Genomic DNA, 12,560 nt, shown 5'->3' with positions numbered 1-12,560 from the left:
AATTTAACAGTAGGTTATTTATTGTGGAATTGCTAGTATTGCATTTTTTTTTTTTTCAATATATATAATATATATATATATATATATATATATATATATATATATATATATATATATATATACACACACAACTAATTTTCCACCCTCTAATCTTATATACTTATATATACTGTGATATATATATATATATATACACAGTACTGTACAAAAGTTTTAGGCACTTGTGAAAAATGTTGCATAGTGAGGATGTCTTCATAAATAATTCATAAATAGTTTTCATTTATCAATTAACATCATACAAAGTCCAGTAAACATATAAAAAAGCTAAATCAATATTCGGTGTGACAACCTTTGCCTTTAATACAGCACCAATTCTCCTAGGTACACCTGGATACAGTTTTTCTTGGTTGTTGGCAGATAGGATGTTCCAAGCTTGGAGAATTGCCACAGTTCTTCTATCTATTTAGACTGTCTCAACTGTTTCTGTCTCTTTATGTAATCTCAGACTGACATGATGTTCAGTAGGGGATCTGTGGGGGCCATGACATCTGTTGCAGGGCTCCCTGTTCTTCTATTCTAATCTTTTCTATTTGCAAAAGTACTGTTTGGGAGCCTAACATTTATATTTCCTATTGACACACTAAAGCTGAAGATATAAATAACCATCATGCTTTTGTGAAATATCGTATGTGCCTAAGACTTTTGCACAGTACTGTATATATATATATATATATATATATATATATATATATATATATATATATATATATATATATATATATATATATTAGTACTGTATATACAGTGGCATGCAAATGTTTAGGCACCCCTGATCAAAATTTCTGTTGCTGTGAATAGCTAAGCGAGCAAAAGATGGCCTGATTTCCAAAAGGCATAAAGTTAAAGATGACACATTTCTTTAATATTTTAAGCAATTTTACTTTTTTATATCCATCTTTTACAGTTTCAAAATAACAAAAAAGGAAAAGGGCCCAAAGCAAAAGTTTGGGCACCCTGCATGGTCAAGTATCACAGCTTGTAAAAGCTTTTTGTAGCCAGCTAAGTGTCTTTCAATTCTTGTTTGGGGGATTTTCGCCCATTCTTCCTTGCAAAAGTCTTCTAGTTCTGTAAGATTCTTGCGCCGTCTTGCATGCACTGCTCTTTTGAGGTCTATCCACAGATTTTTGATGATGTTTACGTCGGGGGACTGTGAGGGCCATGGCAAAACCTTCAGCTTGCGCCTCTTGAGGTAGTCCATTATGGATTTTGAGGTGAGTTTAGGATCATTATCTTGTTGTAGAAGCAATCCTCTTTTCATCTTCAGCTTTTTTACAGATGGTGTTATGTTTGCTTCCAGAATTTGCTGGTATTTAATTTAATCCATTCTTTCCTCTACCAGTGAAATGTTCCCTGTGCCACTGGCATCAACACAAGCCCAAAGCATGATCGATCCACCCCCGTGCTTAACAGTTGGAGAGGTGTTCTTTTCATGAAATTCTGCACCCTTTTTTCTCCACACATACCTTTGCTCATTGCAGCATCTGATGCTGAAATTTGTGGTGAGGACGCAGGAAAGGTTTTCTTCTCATGACTCTTCCATGAAGGTCATATTTGTGCAGGTGTCGCTGCACAGTAGAACAGTGCACCACTACTCCAGAGTCTGCTAAATCTTCCTTAAGGTCTTTTGCAGTCAAACAGGGGTTTTGATTTGCCTTTCTAGCACTCCTACGAGGAGTTCTCTCTGAAAGTTTTCTTGGTCTTCCAGACCTCAACTTGAACTCCACCGTTCCTGTTAACTGCCATTTCTTAATTACATTACGAACTGAGGAAACGGCTACCTGAAAACGCTTTGCTATCTTCTTATAGCCTTCTCCTGCTTTGTGGGCAACAATTATTTTAATTTTCAAAGTGCTAGGCAGCTGCTTAGAGGAGCCCATGGCTGCTGATTTTTGGGACAAGATTTGAGGAGTCATAGTATGTATAAAGCTTTGAAATTTGCATCACCTGGCCTTTCCAAACAATGATTGTGAACAAACCATAGCCCTAACAAGCTAATTAAGGTCTGAGACCTTGGTAAAAGTTATCTGAGAGCTCAAATCTCTTGGAGTGCCCAAACTTTTGCATGGTGCTCCTTTCCCTTTTTTCACTCTAAAATTGTACAAAATAAAAATAATGCACTAATATTGCTTAAAATGTTGAAAAGAATGTTTCATCTTTAACTTTATGTCTTTTGGAGATCAGTTCATCTTCTACTCACTTAACTATTCACAGCAACAGAAATTTTGACCAGGGGTGCCCAAACTTTAGCATGCCACTGTATATATATATATATATATATATATATATATATATATATATATATATATATATATATATATATATATATATATATACACTGTACATACTGTATACAACGATCAGACACAACATTAAAACCACCTGCCTAATATTGTGTAGGTCCCCCTCGTGCTGCCAAAACAGCGCCAACCTGCATCTCAGAATAGCATTCAGAGAAGCTATTCTTCTCACCACAATTGTACAGAGCGGTTATCTGAGTTACCGTAGACTTTGTCAGTTCGAACCAATCTGGCCATTCTCTGTTGGCCTCGCTCATCAACAAGGCATTTCCATCCACAGAACTGCCCCTCACTGTTGGTGTCAGACGGGCTGGTTTGAGTATTTCTGTAACTGCTGATCTCCTGGGATTTTCACACACAACAGTCTCTAGAATTTACTCAGAATGGTGCCTGAAACAAAAAACATCCAGTGAGCGGCAGTTCTGTGGCTTGTTCCTTATTGATGAGAAAGGTCAACAGAGAATGGCCAGACTGGTTCGAACTGACAAAGTCTACGGCAACTCAGATAATCGCTCTGTACAATTGTGGTGAGAAGAATAGTTGGTGCTGTTTTGGTGGCACGAAGGGAACCTACAATATTAGGCAGGTGGTTTTAATGTTGTGGCTGATCGGTGTATGTATACATTTGTCTTTATATTAGCTCTTGTCTTAAGCACCTACCTATAACTTTTCAGGTGTGCGAGGTTCATTTAATTTATCGTGTAATTAGAGAATTTGCGATATCTATAATTCCAAATAGTTCCAGTCCTGGATGCTGACTGATCAACACAGTATTCCAGCCTTGCTACAATACTCAATATAGTAACAGCAATGATACAAAACACCTGTTCACCTACATAATGCATACAGTATGCATCACTTAACAGCAGAGTAGAGGGAAACTATTACGATAATTTACATCTTAGGGACTATACTGTAATTTATAACAGAAGAATAGCTCTTAATGCATTTGCTTAATAAAATAAGATTTTCATGACAATTTGTGTCCTTAATATTTTCATTAGCCATGTTTCCACTATCGGGCCAAATGAGAGCATGCTAGTGCATGCCAGGGCCAGTTGCATTCCCACTGTCACTTCCGGGGCTTCCTCGTGCCTCCTCGGGGCTTTCTCTGGGCCAATGGCTAATGGCCTTTGGCCCGCCGATTACCCTTGGGCCAAACAAGGCCAACTGGGGAGTGAGGTGGGGTCAATGTCAAAGGCTGAGTTTCACCAAACTTGCCAGGTTGTGTATCCAGCAAACAACGGTACAGGTTCGGGGAAAATAAAAAAATTGCGGGTACAGTTAAAATCTTTTAAAACGCACAATGGACAAAGCTGTGCCCAAAGAAAGAACTTTCCATGGTTCGAGATCATGGATGGTGTGCTGGGACATCGTCCTGCTGTTAGTGGAGAGACCACTCGGGACATCATGGCAGTTACAGTTGGTGAGTTGTCAATAGTAACTTATCTTGCTAGCAAGCCGATGTTTACAAATGATATAAACTTGATATTCTATATAACTAGATAACATGATTCCTCAGCTTGAGCTTCCTTCTTGCTTGTGAAATGGGTGAGGTGTGTGACATTGGCACCAGGGCAACGTGTTTAAGGCGGGTTTTAGGGCAACGCTGCAGGGCTACTGGCCCAATGGTGGGAACGCAGATCGATTCTGGTCTCGAGACACGAGGTCTGAGGCTATTGGCCCAGGCTGGCCAGTTAATAGCCCTGGCTCACACTGGCCCAATAGTGGAAAAGTGGCTATTATGTAGTAGCCATTTAAATCAATAATGCACTCCATGTCATACTATATTGCTAATATAGGCATGACTGATTGGGTTGCAGGCAGTCTGCTGTGCATTATGCCTAATTGCATCCTTTAGATGAGACTATATTCACAATATATCCTACGATTTATTGAAGAGTAGATACTGTGTATTACATGTACACTGGGCAGCAAGTGTATTTTGTATTATGTGCATCTGTATATTGTCTTGTCACTACATGACTCCAATGTCGGTGGGCCCGCAAACCAAACTTTCACTAACTGTTACTCTTGGTGAAGTGACAATAAAGTACTTTGATTGATTGACTTAGTTAGCCTGGTTCCTAATACATTAAATAATAAGGGAATAAATGTATTTGCACAATCGCAGGACACAATGTATCACAAAAGATAATCACTGCCATACGACAGATAAAAAGATACACACTCATTGGAATTGCCTAAAGTTGCTCTGATGCAGCATTTAATTTACACAAATGGAAAGCCACATAGTAACCTCTGATACTAGTTTATTATACCCACTTAATCTATTTCTATTGCTTTGATCAAACATATATTAGTACAGCTTTTATGCAGAATCTTTACACAGAATTCGGTTGCCCCTATGTTGCTGAAAAATGTACTCAGATTGTGACTGAATCAAGGCCGAATTCATGCGTGAGTTATCTATCGATTGCCATTGTTCACACCGTTGTACAGTTTTAAGGATAAAGCAGGCAGACTAAGCAAGAAACAATACTGCCATGTAGTATTGTGAATGATGTAGTTTCGCAAAACTGCAATGCCTGCAAGTAAACATAAAGGCATAATTTAAATTCACTCTTAGTTAACATGATGCCATTGCACCAGCATTGGTAGCAGGTAAACAGTTGTTCAAGCTCTTTTAAATGTATTTATAAGAAACAAACATGTAAAATTAGTAGGAGCTGAAAGTATTTTGCTGAGCTTTTAAAAACCAACCTCTATCTCAGCTATCAATAGAAAAGACTGCAATGCCTGCATCGTGTCACTCATTGAGGCAACTGTACCAGTAGTTCCCCAACATATCACCCAAAAGATTCTAAAATATCTTCTTGTAGATAGACTAGGGTGTGGAATGGCTGAGGAAGTGGTAATGGGAACTTACGGCTGTCATAGCAGATGTTGCCTAGGGCTCGTCCTGTCTGCAGCAGTATTTCCTCGTCCTTACAGTTTAGCAGCTGAACCAGTGGAGGAATGAGTCCTGCTTCCACACATGGGCTCCTCATGAATTCTGCAGAGAACCACCATGAATGTCATCAATAAGCATTACAGAAGCAATACTTAAAGGGATAGTTCAAAATAAAAAAATGGTGTCATCGTTTACTCACCCTCATGTTGTTCCTGACCAGCAAGACTTTCTTCTGTAGAACACAAAGAGGAATGCTAGCGTCCACCATTCACTTTTAAATATTTTTTTACAAATGCAATGAAAGTGAATGGTGACAGAGGCTAACATTCTGGCTCACATACTTTTGTGTTCCATATGAGTTTGGAACAACATATGGGTGAGTAAACGACAACAATTTTCATTTTTGGGTGAAATATTTCTTTAATGTTTTCAAAGCTAGCTTTCATTCGTTTTCTGTTGCATGGGCGGCATTAAGTCCTTTTTTACTAGAAATTCTCCTCCCTTCCCAGTAGGTGGTGATATGCACGAAGAATGCGAATCATCAAAAACAAAAGAAGAAGAAGAATTTGAAGGTGAAAGAGGAGATTGGTATTTAAAAAGGACTTAAATATTGATCTGTTTCGTACCCACGCCTATCATAGTGTTTTAGAAGACATGGATTAAACCACTGGGGTCATATGTATTATTTTTATGCTGCCTTTGTGCTTATTGAACTTCAAAGTACCGATTTACTTGCAGTGGCTCTGAGGACCTACAGAACTGAATTATTCTTCTAAAAATCTATCTTTGTGTTCAGCAGAAGAAAGAAAGTCATACACATCCGGGATGGCATGAGGGTGAGTAAATGATGAGAGAATTTTTATTTTTGGGTGAACAATCCCTTCAACTAGTGTTAACATATACAATGTTTAATGTTAATGTGTTAGCATGAAGACATTAACATTAACCAAGACTAATAAATGCTGTAAAAGTACTGTTAATTGTTAGTTCACGTTAACTATTGTGTTAACTAATGTTAACAAATCCAACCTTATTGTAAGAAATATTAATGGATTAGTAATGGAATTTAAATCATAAATTGGAACAAACATTCATAAATGATCGCAATGAAGTCAACTAAGAATCCTCTAAGAATTAAGATCCTACTGGATGAACTGAAAATTTGATGAAGAAAAAATAACTCTCGGAATCTGGATTTCTGTTATTCCAGTAATAGATCTTAATTGTTTTCTAGAGGACTCTTGATCCCATTAAGGTATTTAGGACTGTTTCCAGATTGTGAAATTCCATTTGAAATCCATTAGTATTTCTTGAGGATGTTCTAAATAGAGATGGTTGTGTGGACATGGTACCACAATAATACCCATTTCTTGGACGATTTTTGGGGTTATACCATTTTACTAAACCTGTACCATGGTAATATAACTGTACCATTGTATGTGAATGCAGTAATCATTCAATACCATGGTATATCAAAGTACCATGCCATCTGATCTCTGTACCACCTCAAATCATACTGCAGCATCCATTAGGGATGTGCTACGGTGGTTGGCTAATCGTCTAGTCATCCAACAACTGACTAGTTGATTAGTGGGGTTGATTACTAACAATATTTTTAGTGGTGGTGGTTTTAATTGGAGATGCAATTCGCAAATTAATTGAGAGAAGCAACTTCGTGGAAAGTGTTTTCGCGTGATTATGGCTTGCTGTGTTTAAATGTGAAGCATCTCTTTAATGCTTTGGGTTTAGTCTTTTTATGCACCGTTACAGACAAAGCGCTGCATCAACAACACATTACAAGATGATCACTGTCAGACGTTAAATCCTCTGCTGTGAGTAATTGTGAAAGACCTCTGCTCGGTTGGGAAGAAGGAAGTGGGAGCCGGGTGCACATCCAAATGTACGACACTTATTTTCACACTTTTTAGTGTCTTTCCATTCACACATTGCTTTTCAGCATCACACACCCTTGTGGCTTTTCAGCTCACTGACCACACAGTCGCTCTGCTTTTCAGCAGCAGCTCTCTCAACCACACACACACAGCTTCGTTGCGTCTCTCTCTCTGTCTCTTTCGACAGCAGCTCTGGTTGCGGCTTTATCCCTCACCTGCCAACACCGCAATCACCAACAGCTGGGCGAGATAATTCTCCCCAGGTGTCCATCCCGGCCTCGCTCCGCACCATCGTCGCTCAGCCCCGCCCCACTCGCCACAGTAATATTCCTGTATTTGTGAGGTGCTTTGGTCTGTCTGACACTGCTTAAATAAACAGTTGCAGTAAAAAAGGTTTAATCCGCTCTAGATTTGTACATGCAATTTGATATTGCAGTTATGCACTTTTGAATGCACAGTGAGGATCCCAAGCTCTCTGTTTACACTGAAGTGCGTCATTCCGATTTCAGGATGCGCATGAGCAGTTTTGTGTGCGCTCTGTATTGGAGCCTTTCTTATTTCTTGTTTTTTTTTTGGGGGGGGGGGGGGATTTTTCCCCTTTTTCTCCCAATTTGGAATGCCCAATTCCCAATGCGCTCTAAGTCCTCGTGGTCGCATAGTGATTCACCTCAGTGCAGGTGGCGGAGGACGAATCCCAGTTGCCTCCGCGTCTGAGACAGTCAACCCGCGCATCTTATCACGTGGCTTGTTGAGCGCGTTGCCACGGAGACATAGCGCGTGTGGAGGCTTCACGCCATCCACTGCGGCAACCACGCTCAATTCACCATGCGCCCCACCGAGAACAAACCACATTATAGCGACCACGAGGAGGTTACCCCATGTGACTCTACCCTCCCTAGCAACCGGGCCAATTTGATTGCTTAGGAGACCTGGCTGGAGTCACACAGCATGCCCTGGGATTCGAACTAGTGAACTCCAGGGGTGGTAGCCATCGTATTTTACCACTGAGCTACCCAGGCCGCTCTTATTTCTTGTTTTGGCAGTTTTGTGCAATAAGATGTTGAAGTTATTTAGCCTATTTAATTTTTTAAATTCCATTAGTTACCATGTTTAAATGCTGCACTTAGCATCCGTATACACCTCTGAAACACATCTGACTAGGGTCACGTTAACATAACGGATCCTACATTATACATTATTATTCTTTACTACTAGTCGAATTTGAAAATGGATGGTTTTGCACATCCCTAGCATCTATGTCATTAACATGCCTAAAATGTATCTTTCCTAATACAGAGTGCTGTGGCTTTAACTGGAGTAAACACAGATGTTCCCAGAGGAATGCTTAGAGCCAAGTGCCAGCAGGAGCTGCCAGAAATCTGACAACAAGCAGGACACTGTCATTAGCTACCTAGCAAACTGCTAAAAGCCCATTCATTATTTTAACCTTTTTATCTCGGGCACACTCCATACACTTCTACTCTTTAGCTCCATCTTACTGAAGTGCAGTTTAAAGAACACTTGAATAATTAGACTAAAAGTTTTAGGTGAGTTTGCACAGTGACTCCGCAGAACAGTAAGGTGATGTGCTACAGCTGTAATTACAAATGGGGATGTAGAATCAGTGTCTTTTAGAAAGGAGATTTAGGAGAAAGTAATTGCTGTTTTTCTCCCAGGCTTATTTTCTTTGATAATACCACACCAAGGTGGTAAATAATGGTAAATAATTAATCACATTTTATTCAATCAAAAGAATAGCAAATAAATGTAAAAAATACATTTAAAATAAGAAGAATCTAAAAAACAAAATCTAACAGTGATCAGAGAGACTAATTTCTCAAAAAGCTGATCAAAGAATAGAGAATGACCGGCTGCAATAATGTGTCTGTACAATTAATTTACTTCCAGATTTGTTACTGTGCATAAACAAGGCAACTTATTCGAAAATAAATAATGACTAGCTATTTCAATGAGAGAAGAAAAAAACACATAATATTACATATCTTAGTATTGCATTGTAGTGTAGTGCAATTAGTGCAGTGGATTTATGAGTCAACGCAATTTTAATCTGTTTGTGTGAGACCTGTGTTAAGATTGACTGCCTCTGCTGCACCAATCTTATAGCACACATACCAGTCAATTATTTCCTTCATGCTGTCAATAGCAGCAATAATGACATGCATGAATGGCCACGGCTTTAACTGCAGCATTATTGATATGAGCAGAGACAAACAAACAGCATGAGGAGAAAACGGATTTCAAAACTATTTTAAAACAGGTGTTTAGATTAGAGACTAGCAAAGCTAGTGGAAATTAAGGCTAAGCATAAAATGAACTCCAGAGGACACTGATTTTTATTTTTATTACCCCAGCCAATATTTTTCTTAATACTAAATAATGGTTATGTAACACATAGAAGAGGCAAAATGCAAGGCTACACCACCTTTTGCGCTAGATTAGGACAGACATAGCATTAAAAGGTAGTAAAATGCACTTACCATTTTTGGCCACCTCTGCAATGATGTTGGCTACTTTTGGTGTACATGAGTTCTGAGCAGACAATAGAGCAGGCATCATTGGAAGAACACCCATCTCCTGGATCTTTCCACTAGCCTCAACATCTGTAAAAAAAAAAAAGTGGGGAACATATAGTTCCAATATAGTGGCCGATAAATCAACATGAAAACAATTTAGCCTACGTTGAACCAGTTAAATAAAATGTAACATTTCTATGGCCAACTTTCTTTTATAAAAAAAAGTTGAATTGATTCTCTTTTACAACTAAAAATGTAATTTATTAAAACCACAAGAACTAAACTGCAGAAATCAACCAATACAGCGACTTGCTGTTAGACAGGATCATCTCAGCAATTAAGAAGTGTATCCATCAATTATGAGTTATACTAAAGATTTCAGATGGTTCGATAGAAGGAGAGGCCATTATCTTGCACAAGCATATTTTCTTCAATTAAAAATTGGCAAGCTGAGGAGTGCAAATGAAAAAGACCAAGTGAGAGAAACAGTTCTATAAAATCAGGCCTATCTTCCTTAGCATAGCCAATATACACATTATAGTAGCTATTTATTTGGTTTTTTACTGATTTTAGTTTATTGCATTGGCAATTCTAGGATTTTCTTTTATTTAATTTTATTTTCAAATATTCTCCCAATTTGGAATGCCCAATTCCCAGTACATAGTAGGTCCTCGTGGTGGCATGGTTACTCACCTCAATCCGGGAGGTGGAGGACAAGTCTCAGTTGCCTCCGCTTCTGAGACCATCAATCCACGCATCTTATCACGTGGCTCGTTGTGCATGACACCGCAGAGACTCTGCATATGGAGGCTCATGCTACTCTCCGCGATCCATGCACAAATTACCACGCGCCCCATTGAGAGTGAGAACCACTAGGAGGTTACCCCATGTGACTCTACCCTCCCTAGCAACCGGGCCAGTTTGGTTGCTTAGGACACCTGGCTGGAGTCACTCAGCACACCCTGGATTCGAACTCGCGACTCCAAGGGTGGTAGTCAGCGTCAGTACTCGCTAAGCTACCCAAGTCCCGATTCTAGGATTTTAATTTTAGGGGAGCTATAAAGATGTGCACATTAAGTCTATTGCACAGTTGCATAGATGGTGTTTTGTTTTTTAAACTGCATTAACATCATTCATGCTAGCCAGCTAATACTCATTTTGAATATTGTCATTTTCTATAATAAACATTTATAAAGTTATAAAAATAGCCGAAACCGCTTGAAGAATATGGAAAAACCATATATAACTGTAACTGTCTATTTACTGGCAACATGCTTCATTTGCCCTAATCAATCCATTTTTGATCTCTATATATAACCAAAAATGGTAACACTTTACATTAAGGTTGCATAAGTCAGTGCATTAGGTATCATTAACTAACAATGAACCATATATTTTCACAGCATTTATTAATCTTGGTCCATGTAAATTTATGAAAATAAAATGATTCATTGTAAGTTCATGTTAGTTCATAATGCATTAACTAATGTTAACATTTTATTAGTATATAGTATTAGCACAATTAGTGCTGAAACATAATTATTCATTGTTGGTTCATGTTAACTAAATCTCGTTAACTAATGTTAACAAATACAACCTTATTGTAAAGTGTTACCACTAAAATTACAGAAAATTAATCAACCATTTTGCAACTTCTATAGTTTAAAGTTATATCATCACCAAAAAACCTATTACTACGATAAATGTAACATTTATTTACTGGAGTGAATTAACTCCAGATGATGTTTCCCTGTCTATCATTAACTTGTGACTCGAGCCTTTGGAATTCGTTCACCAAAAATGTTTGTTCAGATTCGTTTACTGATCTGTTCTGTAACAATTTTTGTAAATCACACCTTTTAACCAATAGGTGGCAACAAATTAATGTCTTTTATTTGTTTTTGAGTCATTAAAGGAGTCATGAAATGGAGAATCAAATTTACCTTGATATTCAGACATATAAGAGGTAACTGTACTATAAAAACATACTGTATATTTCAGAACTCAAAAATTCCTCCCCAGTCTAAAAAGAGCATTTATAGTTGCCACCCTGCAACTATTTTCGGCTTATGTCGTCGTGGATCGCTTGTACCAGACATAATACGATTCAAGCTTTACATAGGAACTGTTATTGAAGGATGGGGCAGTTAAAAACACTTGGACCCTATAAAAAACGTAAGTAAATCATTTCATTCATGAATATTTCAAATGCCATGATTGTTTGATAGTTTATGGTGATGAATGATAAGAGCTGTGCTTGAGATGAACAGTTTAATATATTCGGATGCAATGTGTTGGATGTGTGTTATGTGTAAACCCTGTTTTTTTGTTTTATAATGTTGAGGGGCATGTTTATTCTCTCACCATTGATTTTGCTGAATTTGAGGGGCTGCATAATGTTAGCTAATTATAACAGTGGGCGTTCACGTTGAAGTTTTGAGGAGCTTAGGCCAAAACCGAGCGTTTCAGACAGAGGGCCAAAAACAATGTGGAAAAAATCATATATTACTAAATTGTGACTGTTTTGGTGCAAAAAAACTTTTATAACATTATCATTGGACCTCAGGGAAGATAATTAAATAAAAACAAAATGGCACTTCATGACCCCTTTAAACCAGTAATAAAGCACTGAGTCATTCACGACCAAAAAAAGTGTAATATTACTTTAAGATTTGCGTGTCTACTAATGTACTTAGATAATTCAGCATTGAAGCATCACAAATGACATAAAAGCATATCTATCATTTTGTAAAATGCTGCACATGACTATACAAAAAGACAAAAATAGGCCTATTAGCCTAAAAATAATTATAAGTGATTCAGATATATCCTGAAGTCATTGTAGTGTCATCAGTCACTTTTA

The 12,560-nt window shown here is 38.0% G+C and overlaps 1 protein-coding gene across 6 annotated transcripts in view; it reads right to left on the bottom strand.

Moving 5' to 3' along the window:
* The window catches only part of LOC127411404 (rap1 GTPase-GDP dissociation stimulator 1-like), a 63,206-nt gene that overhangs the window by 39,522 nt on the left and 11,124 nt on the right, over positions 1-12,560 (bottom strand). For 5 of the 6 annotated variants that reach the window (XM_051646958.1, XM_051646974.1, XM_051646942.1 and 2 more), the window contains exons 3-4: positions 9,662-9,784; positions 5,248-5,373 (exon numbers count right to left, since the gene is read on the bottom strand). In XM_051646958.1, coding sequence (XP_051502918.1) covers positions 5,248-5,373; positions 9,662-9,784 — 249 coding nt within the window. Of the gene's footprint in view, positions 1-2,560; positions 2,699-5,247; positions 5,374-9,661; positions 9,785-12,560 lie in introns of those variants that run through there. The other variant, XM_051646984.1, reaches the window with a different exon arrangement.

Source organism: Myxocyprinus asiaticus, chromosome 2 (genome assembly GCF_019703515.2).
Source record: "Myxocyprinus asiaticus isolate MX2 ecotype Aquarium Trade chromosome 2, UBuf_Myxa_2, whole genome shotgun sequence".
Classification (NCBI taxonomy): Eukaryota; Metazoa; Chordata; class Actinopteri; order Cypriniformes; family Catostomidae; genus Myxocyprinus; species Myxocyprinus asiaticus.
Note: the sequence above shows the minus strand (reverse complement) of the source record. Positions and strands in the feature narration are given on the sequence as shown.